Source organism: Vipera ursinii (genome assembly GCF_947247035.1).
Source record: "Vipera ursinii genome assembly, chromosome: 1".
Classification (NCBI taxonomy): Eukaryota; Metazoa; Chordata; class Lepidosauria; order Squamata; family Viperidae; genus Vipera; species Vipera ursinii.
In genome coordinates, this window is record NC_139512.1 from 61986403 (window position 1) to 62002664 (window position 16262).

Below are 16262 nucleotides of genomic sequence, written 5' to 3' on the forward strand. Positions count from 1 at the left end.
TGGATAGGCAGGTTGAAATGATTAATGATATAGCACTGGATGATGGCCCCTAGGGTCAGATGGCGCTAACCATCTACTGAAGAAGAGCTTAGATTGTTTTGGAATACTAATGGTGCTTATGATGTGGGTATATCAAAGCCTTTAAGATGTCTATTGCTAGTGATGCCCTGAAAAAGAAAAGAAAATACAGAGCTACAAGAACAAAATTATAGTGGAATTCTGGAATATTATGCACTGGAATTGGACACTTTCAGTCAGAAGATTATATTACTATCAAAACATAAAAAAACAAAGAAAGGAACAGTTCTGCTTTCATATTCAGGAAGGATTTAGTTATAATGGGCAGAAAAAATAACTGAGAAACAGAAGGAAGAGCTACAACCACAATAATGGTCAGATAAAAGAAATCTGAGTCCAGGACAAAAATGTAATTTGAGAAAAGCGTCTCAGACATGACCTTCTTAGTTTTCATGAAGAAAGGAAGGAGGGTGAGAAACACTTTCATGCTTGCAACTCTTTACAAACCTTATAATAAAAATAGTACTGGCTTGCATGTCTCTGGTTTCCAGGTTTGTCAATCTTGGAAGACTGACAGTAGCAAAAAGAGTACTTGGGTACAATGTAGTCAATGAATAAATAATAGCAATTAGATGTTATTCAAGTCTATTCTCCAATCATTAAGAAGAAGAGGCTGATGGGCTTTATGGTTAAGTTTTATTTGAAATTGACAGAACAAACAGGTGAGAGTTGCTGCTTATGGTTGAAGTCTGGAATGCCAAAATTGAAAATAATAAGACGTAAAACATAGTTGGATTGTATGGCCTAGGAAACAGATATGAAGCAAGGGAACTTATGTTTCTTCCAATCCAGTGATGTTCTCCTTGCTAACATTATGTTCAAAAATCACTTAGATGGAATGCCCAGAAATCAAATGGACCGTATTATTGATATAAGGAACTATAGAAGCTCAGTTATAACAGCAAACATGTCAGGGACTAAGTCAAGCAGTACAATTTAAAAACAAACAAACAAAGATTAAAGAACACCAAAGAAATCATAACAGGTACAGCAATCAGTCCTAGAATTGACAATAAATTTACTGATCTGATGGATAACTTCTGCCTTAGGATCAATTAAGTAAAGGAATTAGCAGATTAGTATTTGGCATGGTAGAAATGAAGTCCTTGAAATAGTTATTTTTGTCTATATAGGCAGCTCTACTATAAAGCCAGTTGACCTTCAGTTCTGAAAGCATGTTCTCTCCTACCCTACAACTGCACTACAGACAGGCACAAATTAATCTGGAATGCATCTCCTGTTTCACTTTTGGTGTATATTTATTATTCCTATTATGTTACTCCCTTCGTTTGCTTTTAGGTACTGTATTCTTTTCTAATTTGTATTGAGAGTCATTGTTGTGAGCCCCTCAAGAGATGCTTAACATGGCCATACAAATCTTTTAAAAAATAAATTTCCCTCTAGAACTGGATGAATTTCTACATCAACACTTCCTTTAAAAGCTTCAGGATTTTTATTATAATCTGAATAGTATAAATTATAATCAAATTAAACATTTGCAATGTCTGCCCCAATAAACTCTTTCTGTATGAAGTTGGGTTGCCGCACACCAGGCTCCCATGTAGTGCATCAATAACGACGCTGCCTCAAGAGTTACTTTCGAATTTCTTTTATTGAAACGTTTTTCAATACATTTTATCTTTAACAAAACAACCCCTCCCCACCCACCCCCTTCCCAACCCATTTTTATGACCGACCAATACACAAACCGACAACTGTACATAACTTCTGCCTAAGGAGGCCAGCCATAGCTCCTTCCCTCATATTTAAATCACGTTAGGGTCTGGGCAGTCTGTGCAACCAGTATCTCCTTCTTTCAATCCTATCCAGGTATCAAAAATTACACTCCCCCGAAGGATAGCATAAGTTCCGGACAAGCCGGCCGGCCGGCCACCAATGTAAGAATAAGGCCAACTGTTCCTTTGCTTCGCTCGCTCCGAGCAACCCGCCGGCCTCGCAGCTTTCAGCCAGGGGGAAAGGGGCCGAGCCGGGCTCTACGCGCCAGCGAGGGTGGAGCTCCGAGCGCAGCGCATGAGTGTTCGTCTTTTGCAGTGGCGCGAAGCCGCAGAGACGGGGCAGGGGTTTCTTTGGGCTGCCGGGTTTCACCAAACCCTCCGCTTCCACTCGGCGGGGGCCGAAACCGGGAAGCGCCCATAGCAAGGAAGCTCTTCCCCCACCCCCCACCCCCGCCCCAGCCGTTCCCTTGCGCTCCGCTACAGCTTGCAGGGGTCACCTCCGTACCCGGGAGAGGTTATGAAGCTTACTAAAGCCCAATACGAAGAGGTGGTTCAGTTCCTGGCTCAGGTACCGCCCACCAGGCAGAGCCTGAGGAAACTGAAGGAAAAATTCCCCAGGTAAGTCTACCCCGGGCAGCCTCTGTCCTCCTCCTCCTCCCGCCCCCCCTCCACCCTTCCCGCCGCCTGGCTCTTCCAAGGCAAATTCCGCCCCTTTTTTTTACGCGAAGGAAGTGAAAAAGTCAGCTGTCGGAAGTACCTGTTGACAAGTGGCGGCCCGCGCCTGCGGGGAATCCTTTTTTTTTGTAACGGGAGGGGAGACGGCTTACCCTGCTTTGCGGCGTGATAAAAGGCTCGCTTCCGCCTACTGTGATTTTCCCTTCGCCGTTTTTTTGTGTGCTGGGTTTTTGAAAAAGGAAGCGGGAGATTAGCGGAACAGTAAAAAAAGAAATGTGATTCTGGCTCGCTGGGGAGCTCAAAATGAAAGTTACCCATATAAAGTGCGGTGTGTCATCTCTGGAATGGCCACCCCTAATGTAAATAAGTTGCTAGTTCTCAATACATTATGTAGTCTTCTTTTCAAGCGCGATGTGGGACTGTAGGGTGCCAACTGTCGTGGGAACCAGTTCTAATACTAATACTTTAAAGATTTGTTATAAATACCTTAATTCTTAAAATATAGATGGTAGAGCAGTATTTAGATACAGGTAGTCCTTGATTTATGTCCACACTTGAGGCCAAAATTCCTGTTGCTAAAGACGCTTGTTAAGTGGGTTTTGCCCCATTTTATGACTGCTTGCCACGGTGGTTAAGTGAATCACTGTAGTTGTTAATAAAATGACTAAGTGACTCTGGCTTCCCCATTGACTTTGCTTGTCAGAAGGTCACAAAAGGTGATCACATGACCCCAGGACACTGCAGCTGTCACAAATACATGTCAGTTGCTAAGTGTCCAAATTTTGATCATGTGATCATGGAGATGCTGCAATGATTGTGTGAAAAACAGTCATAAGTCACTTTTTTTAGTCCTGTTGTAACTTTGATCACTAAATGAATGGTTGTGAGTCGAGAACTATCTGTGCTATCCATATGCTTGCACTTTATAATTTACACTCCCCTTCTACAAAAGGTGCCATTTTCCCGAGTAGAACATATTTCCCTAATCTTCCCAAGAACTACAGATCTGAACTAGTTTGGAGCTTCGTATGGCCACATACCACAAGAAAAAATAAGGTCAATTGTCTCTGTTAGCTTACCAGACAGATTGGTTAGGGTAGTTTGGATTATCAAGAACGCTGCCTTAAATTCTTGGAGGAACAGTAGACTGAAATAAAGTCTAAAACATGTATTAATATTTCTTAGTATTGTAAAAATAACGTTCATACATTTTATATTCACATTGGCAAACATATTTAACAGCTCCTTTAGCACTTAACTCTTTCTAGCGTCACTGAAAAATCTTAATGGTAGCCATATTATTTCTTTGCAATAAAGCAACCAAAGCTATCTGTAATATAGCTGAATTAGGCCATTTAGTTTTTCTCATTCTAGAGGCTATTCTGTCTGGTAGGTTAAATAATCACTGAGATAGGAAGATACAAGTACTAGAGATATACAACACTTGAACATGCTTTATGTTTACATGTATACAGGAATGCCTAGATAGCATCTGTGTACACCTCCTTAAAACAGTGGCCTCTTTTTGTCCTGGAATCATATGGCTGCTCTCCTCAGCCACAGGGTAATCATGGAAAAAAATACTTGTTCTGTGGGGTCCTCTGAGATTAATTGCTTGCATATCTTTTATTACCTAAGTAGGTAACATCAGTGTGAATGTAAGTGATGTTAACTAATTGGGTAATGAAATGTTGCAAGCAAACGGTCAAGCTCAGAAAGCACCAAGGGCTCCATAGTTCAACCCTGAGCTACATATATTTTTTTTAATTGGGATATACATTATGTTTGAAGAGTTGCAGGTGCCATGTTTGTGTCCCCACATGCTTGGAAGCCCCACTTCTGAATCCTTGTACAGCTCTACTTCATACCAAAAGACAGGATTAACTTTCATCAGACTGAGGGTCATGCTAGTTGTGCATTACAGCTTGAAGGATGTCCTCAAAACGTGAGTGAACCTGAACTCCTTTTGGGAGGTAGTGGGTTTTTAAGGTGGAAAAAAAGAGAGAATTTGATACTGAAAAAAATTCCATGTAAAAAGGGAAAAACAATTTAGGATTGGCTGTAAGGCTTGATTTTCTAGTTTTGCCTTAGGCCAGTCACTCTCCTAGCCCTACCCACCTCATAGAGTTATCTAGTCTATGTTTGGATAGGAGGAAGGAATATTAGGTATGTTTGCTGCCTTGAGTTATTTATAAAAATAATAAAGGCTTAAATAAATAAATATGAGCCAGCAGCGTGCTGCAGCTGCCAAAAAAGCCAACACAGTGCTAGGCTGCATTAACAGAGGGATACAATCAAGATCACATGAAGTGTTAATACCACTTTACAATGCCTTGGTAAGGCCACACTGGGAATACTGCATCCAGTTTTGGTCACCACGATGTAAAAAAGATGTTGAGACTCTAGAAAGTACAGAGAAGAGCAACAAAGATGATTAGGGGACTGGAGGCTAAAACATATAAAAAACGGTTGCTGGAATTGGGTATGTCTAGTTTAATGAAGAGAAGGATAGGGATGACATGATAGCAGTGTTCCAATATCTCAGGGGTTGCTACAAAGAAGAGGGAGTCAAGCAATTCTCCAAAGCACCTGAAGGCAGGACAAGAAGCAATGGATGGAAACTATCCAAAGAGAGAAACAACTTAGAACTAAGGAGAAATTTCCTGACAGAACAATTAATCAGTGGAACAACCTACCTCCAGAAACTGTGAATGCTTTAACACTGGAAATTTATAAGATACTGGCCATTTGCCTGAAATGGTATAGGGCAGGGGTGTCAAACTGCTGGCCCGTGGGCCGGACACATCATCTGAAAGCCACACCCATCCCATTGCCGGCAATGGCAAAACCGTCCCGATACGTTGCACGATGTCACATAAGGTCGTGAGTTTGACATGTCTGGTATAGGGTTTCCTGTCTGAGCAGGAGGTTGGTCTAGATGACCTCCAAGGTCCCTTCCAACTTTATTATTTATTATTATTATTAAATAAATAGTTTTCAGTTGAAAAGTAGGATGACAACTATGAACTGCTAATTTCCTTGCTAGACTAATCAATATGAGATTACAACTATTGTCACTAAGAGCTGTGTTGGCGCAGTGGTTAGAATGTAGTACTGCACAGTATTTCTGCTGACTGCCGGCTGCCAGCAGTTCGGCAGTTCGATTCTCACCGGCTGAAGATTGACTCAGCCTTCTATCTTTCCGAGGGTGGTAAAATGAGGACCATTGGGCACAAAATGTTCAATCAGGTTAAAAAGCTTTTCCTACAGCTAAGTATTTGGGGGACATCCAAGTTTGTTTCTAGGAGCAAAGGTCTTAGAAAAATCCTTTTTGTTTTCATTTTCTCTGTTCCTTTGGATCCCCTAGTAACAATACAGGTAATTCTGGACTTACAACCACAATTGGGACCAGAATTTTGTTTGCTAAGTCAGGGCTTTTCAACCTTTTCACCCATTGTACCACTTTTAGGATATGGCAACATCCGAGTACCACCAGTCGCCTAGCAAGGTGTAAAAAACTTGATGACCAAAAAAAAAAGGAAAAAAGTGATGAAGTACAGGTAGTCCTCAACTTACAACAGATTGCTTAGTGATTGTTTGAAGTTACAATGGCACTGGAAAAAGTGTCCCCCAAGCCACAGCCGAGCAAGACACCTGCCTGCCAGCTGGAGCCTGGTGCTGATCCTGGCACTTCCATTGAGCCCTGACAGCCCTGCAGCTCCAGCCATCTCTTTTTCAGGCTTGTGCGGTGCTGCCACCGGTTCAGCTCATTCCCCTCCCCTGCTACCATTTTTCTAGGATGGTCGCGTACCTCCTGCCAGGTGCCAATATACCACAGGTGGTACCCCTACCACTGGTTGAAAACCCCTGTGCTAAGTGATGCAGTTGTTAAGCAAATCATCATGTGACCAGACCCAATTTTATGACTATTTTTACTGTGGTGATAAGCGAACTATCACAACTGTTAAGCAAGATATCATGTGAGCATGATTTGTAATCTTTTCTTCCCCATTGATTTTGCTTGGAAGCTAGCTGGGAAGGTCACAAATTGTGATCACATGATCACAGGGGTATATGTTACAGGCATACCTTCAGTTGTAAGTTACTTTTTTCAGTACCATTGTAACTTTGAACTGTCATTAAGCAAATGGTCATAAAACAAGGTCTATTGCAGGTAGGGAATAAATGGGAGACCAGGCATACATCTACAATAACTACACGTGATAAATACATGGGTGAGAGGAAAGAGGAATTTGGCAGGAAAATGTTCAAGTGGTTTTGGCAGGAAAAACTCTTGGCACATTTGTGAACCTTTGATACCTTTGACTATATTGGCACAAATCAGATAATAGGATATTTTTCACTTAAACCAAATTCTTCAGTGAAAATGATCACCTAATTACAAATTTGCATAAAGTGAGGTAAACTTGAAGTTGATTCCAAAATGAGCTTGCTCAGTGGCCTTTTTTGCATATATCCAGTTGAGAAAAATATTATTGACTTAGGTAGGATGCACAAAGTAATATATGAAAAAAAAAACCATTAATATACTGGCATACCCTTGTGAGTCACTCATCACAAGATTTATATGGATACATATCTTTCTGTAAGTGGGTGGCATACAAGTATTAAAAGACAGCCCATGTATTTGCTTGTATAGTGACTGGCCTCTTTTCTTAGCTTTGCAACCATTATAGTTATATCCGGGCTCCTGTATGTAATACTGAAAATTACAGAAAATAAATTTTTTTCTTCATGGGAATTTCAAAAATAGGGGATTTGTAAGTTGTTTCCTTTCTAAAGCATAGAAGGATATGTGTCACACTTTTCAAAGTACCAGAGACACAAATAACATCAGAAGGCAGGTAATTTAAAAATCTTGTCGTTAGAATGGAAGAAAGTATTAGCTTAAATAGGCCTTTGTAAAGGAAATCCTAAACATGGAAAAGTTAAGAGCCATTATTGTCCAAAGGAAAATATATACCAAAAATGAAGGGAAAACAGGTCTTCTGAGGCTGAATTAGGAAATTCTGACTTTCAGCATCTTAAAAGATTTTGGAGAACTATTTTTGCTCATTTCCATTTTCATCTGCAAATGAATTCTCAGATTTGAAAATTGAAACTATTGGCATAAGAATAAACTGCAAAGGCTCATTTTGTCACAGTGATACAACTGCTGCCGCATCTTAAATTGTTTGATCTTTTGCCCCATAAATTAACAGCATGGTCCCCACCCCCCACTCTTTCACTGTATATATAGTACATATTTACAGAACTTGCATCAGGTTCCAAGGGGTGATTCTTAATTTTTTAGGAATTTTCAAGCCAGTTGACAGCAGAAATGAGCTTCAGTGCCTAATAGACTAATCAGCAGTTCCATAGCTACCAATGTGACGCAATGGCAGCTATAGAGATGGCTGTTGCCAAGTGATGGATATGGTTGTTAAACAAGACATAATGCAACCATGATGGACTTAAAACCTCACTTTCCTTATAGTCATTAAGCATATCACCTGAAGTTGTTAAGTCACACATCACATGATCACGACTTGCAATTTTACTGCTAGTTTCTGCATTGACTCTGCTTGCCAGAAGCTGGCTGTGAAACATGTAAGTGGTAATCACACAATTATGGGAGACTGTGACATTTGTAAATACCTGCTAGTTGTAAAGCGCCTGAATCTTGATCACATGCAAGTGTGATGGGCAGTATAGAAACAAGCAAACAAACAAACAATAATACTGTGATGTTTTAAGTATGAGGACCAGTCGTAAAGTTACTTTCAGTAGTGTCATATCTTTGAAAGGTCTCTAAACAGGACATTTAACAACAATCAACTCAGTAAATACTTGAGTGACCTTTTTTTTCTGAAGAAGTTGTTTCTCTAGCATGAAAGTTGTTATGTGCATTTTGTTAGTATTTTAAATAGTCTTAAATTAAAGCTGAAGCCTGGGTATGCTGCATCACCCATATAAAACTGAAAAATATTAAACAGAATTTTCAATCTAATTTTAAGAGGTACTTGTTTCTCCAAGTATAAATGCATGTGACTGCTTTTAATATAAAGCAGGGGTGTCAAACTCAATTTCATTGAGGGCCGCATCAGCATTGCGGTTGCCCTCAGGGGGCCGGGTGGTTATGGCCAGGGTGGGTGTGGCCTACTGGGTGGGCATGGCCAGCTGTACATCGTTTGCATCAAGGGTGCCTATGGGGGCCTGGGCAGGAGTGGGACAGATCTGAGGGTCTCTGGCAGAAGGAGGGTCTCTGGGCCAGGGCCAAGGCAGTGGGGGCCATTCCCTCACTGTTTCCAGGACGGCTTCGCGGGCCACATGAAACCACTTCGCGGGCCGGATCCGGCCCCTGGGTCTTGTGTTTGACATGTCTGATATAAAGGAATCATGCATAAAGCGTGAAGGATTATTATTCAGTTGAAAGTTTCCAGCACAGTAAATAAGTTGAATATTAACATACTATCTCTGAAATCATTTTATCTCTTGGATGTTAGCATATAGGGAATATTTTGTATTTAGTTTCATAATAAAATATCATTGTTAGTTATAAAAGAATTGCTTTTTATTATTTTGTATATTAGAGAAACTGCTCATTTTGTAATCTGCTAATATTTTGCTAATATTTTTGTTAAATTTAGCTAAATAAAATATTTTATATTTGAACCTATTAAACTTGATAAAACTACTCCATGAATGAAATAGCCATTATTTCCTATATTTTCTGAGTATACAGAATTGTATCATTTGTGGAAATTTACTGTTCTGTCTAGAATATATCTTTCTGCCAATATGCCTAGACTCTAAAATGAAAATATTGTGTGTGGATGAGAAATTGCCAATAATGGTAGAAATCCTGATGGTTTTATGATAGATGCACCTGTCCATTAGGAAATGGCCTGAAACCACCAACTCTCCTTTGAAAGTTCCTGAAGCCTTTTAAATCAAATTAATCTTCAAGCTTCTTGGGACAATTTGGGATAGGCAGAACTTTTTTTTTCTATAAGTCCTGATGAGATGAAACTGATACTGATATTTACACTGTCAGAGAAAACCAGTGAATGGTGCCAGACAAAGCTGTGTTCAAAAATAATGGAACATAAAAATAATACTAGGAAGATGAAATGTGTTTGTAATATTTAATTTTAACCACATTTGTAGACAGTTTTATGTTAAAAATTAGCATTTTAGTGCCCTGAGACACAATAAACCATTTGTTCTAGAATAGTGTGGACGAATGTATCATGGATTTAGAATTGCTATCTTAAACATGTTTCGTCAAATACAAGTCTCATTTAGTTAAGTGCAAGTGAATTGCAACCTTAAATGTTTTGTATTACAAACAATCTTTGCTTTGTGGTTTGCTATGACTAAATAAATCTTTTTTCTTTTCATTCTGGCCTCTATAGGCTTATGAAAAAAGGCTTTGGATCAAATTTATTAATGTAAAGTCACTCGTAAGAATAAAATTAATGCATAATTGATAGTATTGTATCAGGGACTTGGCTATAGCTTAAAAGATTATACACTTTCATGTACCACAAGGTTCCAAGTTTGAAAAATAATCTCACCTAAAATCTTAGAGGGTTGTTGTCAATCAGTGTTCAGAATATTGAACCAAATGATCAGTTCCAGCATAAGGTGGTTTTCTTGTAGTTAGTTTTATGTGCAGTCTCCTGAGGGGATATCCACCAGTGCAAGTTGTACAGATGGCTTAACAAGTGATTTAAATGCTACCCTGGGTGCCTTAGAAAGTAATTTCACTGTAATCTTGCACTCTTCTATTCTGTTCCTTATGTACTACCGAATCTGTTCTGATAGATCTCCAACGTTCTGACAGATTGATATCTGATTTATATGCCATTGTAAAACTGCATGTAATCTACACTGACTCCCTAGTAAAAACAAAAATAGAACCAGATAATACCATAAGCTCCTAAAATTCATATTACAGATTCATAAAATCTGTACTGCAAAACCAAATGGTATCAACATCACTACCCAGATGTCCTCTGGAACCATAAGTTTTCACTAATTTCTGGAAGGCTTTCAGAGTGGGTGTTAGGCTGGGCTCAAGGAGGAGGCTCTTCCAAAATGCAGGAACTGCTATCAGAAAGTACTGACTCTGTGTCGCTTTACCTTTTGATAATTGGAACCACTAATAGATTTTTCCAGAGAGCACACACTGAATAATTCAATTCCACATGGAAAAAGTTGTCCTGCAAGTACATGGGGCAAGCCATGTGGGGCTTTAAATGTTAAAGTTAGCATCCTGTAACCAGTGGGGGATTCAGCCAGTTCGCACCACTTCGGCAGAACTGGTAGCTAACTTTTTTTGTTGCCCTGGCCCAGAATGGACTTCTGGAAGCAGCATCCACACAGAGAAGTGGTTGTTCACATATTTGAATCCCACCACTGCCTGTAACTAGTGCAAGACACACTAGTTGTGTACTATGGCTTTCTTTTGCCACTTCATGAGCACTAATGCAAATTTATGCAACACATTTTCTCAGAATTCTTGACAAATTTCCCAAATCCTCTTACGCCTCAACATAAACCACTTTACAAATAACATCACTTGTTGTAGGTCACTATTTTAAATCATGGTGAGATACAGAAAATCTTTCACTCTACCTGAGCAAATTCAGCAAAAGGACTAACTTTTTTTAAAAAGAAGTAATATTGTACTTATTAATATTTATACTGAATGTCATTTATGAAAGCTGTATTATACAGTTTGTTTTTCCAATAACATTTATAGGAAAACTAATAGGTAAAATGTGACTTGCTCTTCAAGCTACATTAAGCTAAGCTGGCAAATGGACTGCAAATGTGGAACGTAATCCTTATCAGTCTATGCTTGAAAAAGTTACAGTAAGCTTAAATGTATATTGCACTACCAGTTATTCATATATAGTTTAAATACAAATATTTATATAAATAGTTTGAGCCAAATTTGAAACCTATCCATAGCATAGATATATTATGAAGAATAATAAACAAGGCTGCAAGGGGTCCATTAGAGATACAGTTGTATTCTTCCAGACTAATCCCAAAATCTCAAGATTTTCTAAAGAAGTCTGAAGGTATATATTACACTTCCATTTTCTCCTGTGTCAGCAACACCACCAACTGTACCATAACCTGATATCTTTTATATTGATGTATGACTATATCTACTTTAAAAAAAATAAGGAATGTGTAAAAATATAAATAGTGGTATAGCTGGACCAGAATGCTGGTCAATATCCTAAGCAGGTTTCTGAGATACGTTTTTGGAAGGGTGGAAGTTGCTGGCATATAGAAGTAGAAAGATTGGAAGCATTTGCATCATTTGAGTACTGACCTTTAAATCAATTACATTTTTATGCAGCTCCAGTAATTACCACTGTTCCCTTTAGAACTATAGTGTACTAATTGTCAGTGCTGCTTTTGTTGGAGTGAAGACAGAGCATTATTTTTTTTAAAAAGGATTGATATGTCAGTATCACCTTTCCAAAAATCCCTACAAAAAACATAGGAAATACTATAATATTTGAAGTGAGCAAAGTGGGTTGAGTCCAAAAGGACCCCCAGATTGTGTTCACGATCTATTTGGGGGTAATACCCACCCCATCCAACACCAGTGATGGTGATTTTCCCGATTTTGGAGTCCCAAACCCAAACCCGCTCAGTTCTTGAGCCAAAGTTTATTGTTCCTCATCCAAACCCACACAGTTTCTGAACACTGAGACAGGATATCAACAGCTTTGGTTAGTTCACCAGCTGGGTTTCTTCATCATATTGATGGTACCTCACCTTATGACAGTGGATGACATCATCAAGTGGCTTCATTAAGCAAATAGAGTGAGAACTGAATCTTTTGGCCTAGGGTCCAAAGGCAGGACTTCTCAATGGACAGAGAGTGATCTTATCTTAGACAGCCTCTGATCATTGTGGCAAATGGGAAATCCATATACTGTGGTACCTTGCTATTTGTGCTTAAATGGTTCTGTGAGGCCCAACAAGTACTAAAAAGGACAAGTAGCAAACAAACCATGAGCAGCCCTCTCTCAACAGAGGAGGAGGATAAGACACCACCTGTCCCCAATTTACAATATAGTCCTTTTGGCTGTTCAAAGAAGATTCCTCACCTCTGATTCAGGTGACCCCCAAGGCCACAGATAAAAGCCCAAGTAACCACAACACCTTTCAGAGAATGTTAACACCAATTGACTGCAAAGAAAACAAGTCTTTTCATTCCTCCCCCCCCCCCACCACACAACCTCTCATTCCTGCTCCCACCAACTAATCTCAACTGTCAATAACTGTCCTTCCATCTCCTATAGCATCCAATACAATTGATGAAGCTTCCAGGAAGCAAAATGTCTTGCTTTTCCTCAAAAAATCAGTCCAGTTGCCTTTTCAAAATAAAAACCACTTTTGATACATGTCACCTACCATATGACTCTTTATTTTGGCCAGGAAGAACTTCCTATCTGTCCCTTTTCCTATATCAGTGACCTTCCCAGCATGGATGTCTTCCTGTCCACCTCCTGCAGCTGTCCCCCACTTCCTTTTGCAGTGCCTAGAGTGCTGGGACAACATTTTTGTGTCAAAATGTGTTGAATACTAAATTCAATGAGCTTTGAAGCAGTCAAGTACCAAGGTACCACTGTATCTGTTAATTCAGAAAGGAGGGAGGAAGAAGCCTAGAATTTAAATACATAAGAATATAAATGTCTTTACATTTAGAAAACTTCCATATGATTTCATGAGGAGGATACAATGATTCAGTAGTTAAAGACACTGAGCTTGTCATCTAGAAAGCTGACAGCTGGTTTCAAGATTAGAGTGTAATGCGATGGAATGAGTTACATGGCCCAGCTATGGTAGCAGTTGGAAAGCATGCAAATAGGTACTATTTCAATGGGAAGCTAACAGCATTCCAGGGGCCTTGGTGTATAGTCATGCTGGCCACATGACCACAGAAATATCTTCCGACAACGCTGTCTCCCTCAGCTAAGAAATGAAGATGAGCACCACCCCTTAGAGTTGGACACAACTAGACCGAGAAAACTTTTACCTTTATTTTTAGTTTATAATGTTATGTCTTATTTAAAGGCCTTCATTTGTCTTGCTACTATTTATATGAAAGTGTTCAACAAACTCAAGGCGAGGAGTTGAGTTAAGCAATGAAGTGACAGGAAGCCAGTAAGCCTGACAAACAAAATCTTCTGCCTTAATCTGTCTGTCTGCCTGCTTGTCTGTCTGTCTGTCTATCTATCTATCTATCTATCTATCTATCTATCTATCTATCTATCTATCTATCTATCTATTCAATTTAAATAGTGTGTTTCCCTGAAAATAAGACTTTACATTTGTTTTGCTTCCAAAAGAGGCACTAGGTCCTATTTTTTTGGGATGTCTTACCTTAGGACCGCCACAGCTGGGCCTCCCATGCCCCAACACCTGTCACACTGCTGCTTGACTTCTTCAGTGACCACTTGCCACCACTTGTGGCCAGACGCCACATGGCACATTGTGCACGTGCCACCACCCACGGGAGAAGGCCGTGTGAAATTTTGCATCATTGCTGCAGGAGGCTTCGGGCCAGTGGCAATGGCATGAAGCACCATATGGCCTCTTCTCACAAGCAGTGGCAATGGCCTGAAGCACCGTGCAGCTTCCTGCCACAAATGGCACCTGTGTGAAACATCATGTGGACTCCTCCCGCAAGCAATGGCAATGGCCCAAAGTATCATGTGGTGTCCTGCCACAAGTGGCGGCAATGGCCCAAAGTGCAGTGCAGCATTCTGCCGCAAGCGGCAGCTTCAGCATGAAGCACCATGTGGCCTGCCATGAGCAGCAGCAATGGCCCGAAGTGCCATAAAGCTTCCTGCCGTGAGTGGCGGCACTGACGTGAAGCATCATGCGGCCTCCCATGAGCTGCGGCAATGGCCCAAAGCACCATGTGGCATCCTGCCATGAGCAGCGGCACTGGCGCGAAACACCTTGCGGCCTCCAGCTACGAAGAGCGGCAACGGCCCATAGTGCCATGTAGCTTCCTGCCGCGAGCAGTAGCAATGGTGTGAAGCACCATGCAGCCTCCTCCCATGAGCAGCAGCAATGGCCTGAAGCACTGTGCGGCCTCCTGCTGTGTGGCATGGCGGTCCTACCAGTAAGGTAAGTGGGAGTGGGGCTTGTGGGGCAGCTCCACCCCCACCCCAACCCTAGCTTGATTTTTAGGCTTATTTTGGGGGTAGGGCTTAGAGCTTAGGGCTACCCCCAAAAATCAAGCTAGGGCTTATTTTGGGGGTAGGGCTTACTTTCGGAGAAACACGATAGCTGCCCATCTCAACAAATGACTGAGTGCTGAACAATGTTAAAAGTAAAAATAACAATTACAACAAGAAGTACCAATGTTAAAATACATAGTAGCCAGTCACTGCGCTTTTGGTTATTATTTCCATAGTTATTTTTAGCTAGGGAGGAATTCAGGCAGTTCTGGTGTTGCAAAGGGTGCTGTGATTCTGAATAACAGGTAAGTACAGAGATAGTGAGGTAGTTTTATTCTAAATTTTTCACTCTCCTCATATTTTCCACTGGCAGGACAGTTGTTACTTTCACATTCTCTCTGACAGATTATTTGTATTAAAAACAGAAATTTGTCTTAAAGAAAAGTGTTTACTGTAATAATTTAAGGAAGCATACCTGAATTTCTCATCATTTTATCCTCAGTTTTCTGTAACATAGCAGACTGAGAGCCTAAGCAAAAGCCAGAGAATGTAATATTCTAGACAAAGCTTGAACCCACATTTTCTTGATTCTATTCAGAAACCTAAGTCTATGTTCTGAATAGGTGCTTCCATTCAACTGAATTACTTTTCACCATGCATGTCTTTTTCTTTTCACATATCATACATTTACATAGGGCCCATCCTACTAATTATTGTTTCATATATTTCAACCTCAAACAACCTTGGTGAGGTCATAAATAAATGCCTTCAGATTTTAAAGGACTCTATAGTTGAGATTTAATTTTATCCACATATGATTATTGGTTCTTGGCTGCTAGAGTTTTAAAATACTACGATCCTTCTTCTCCAATACTTATGGCTTCAATATAACTCTTACAATTTTGCATTATATCTCAGGGACAACTATTTATGGGGTTTCTACGCAGGGCCATATTTGTTAGCTTTGCAGAGTGATGGGATTTAGCATATTGGGGTAAAAAAAATTATTCATGAGGCAGCTTTTTGGACAATCATATTCTGTGCTAAATTATAATGGTGCAATAAATTGCTGAATACACTGTCTGCTGCATATGACCTCACCATGAAAAATTTGATGCATTAGAGTAGGAAAGGTTGGAATATATCAACCTTGGTTGACAAGGGACTTGAATGTTGACCTAATACAGATGACCTTTGTGTGCAATAAAAGTGAGTTTAATCTTCAGGTCAAGGTTGAGATGAACGACAGGGCAAAAACAGGGAAAGTTTTAGTAGTCTTGGTTGTGCCTATCTAATAAGTTAGCAAGCAAAAACAAGATAACTAATTGTAGTTTCCTGAGTAATGTCTCTTACTACTTGTTATACACTTAAGGTAAAATTTACTTACACATAATAGAAAAGCAATAGGCAATTGTGTTCATTGTGAAGAAAAGTTGACTATATTTTTGTGCTTTTACTATAAAATAATTTAAAAACTGGGAAAAAGCATACCTCCTGCAACTTGTGGACATGGATTTATGAAGACATATTGTTCTACAGAAATAAC

General features: G+C 39.8%; 1 protein-coding gene across 1 annotated transcript in view; it reads left to right on the forward strand.

The window, feature by feature from the left end:
* Positions 1-2139: 2139 nt before the first annotated feature.
* Positions 2140-16262, forward strand: part of CDIN1 (CDAN1 interacting nuclease 1) — a 97113-nt gene continuing 82990 nt past the window's right edge. Inside the window, exon 1 of the mRNA XM_083373911.1 lies at positions 2140-2432. Within this exon, the coding sequence (XP_083230037.1) occupies positions 2332-2432 (101 nt within the window). The 5' untranslated portion in view covers positions 2140-2331. The remainder of the gene's footprint in view (positions 2433-16262) is intronic.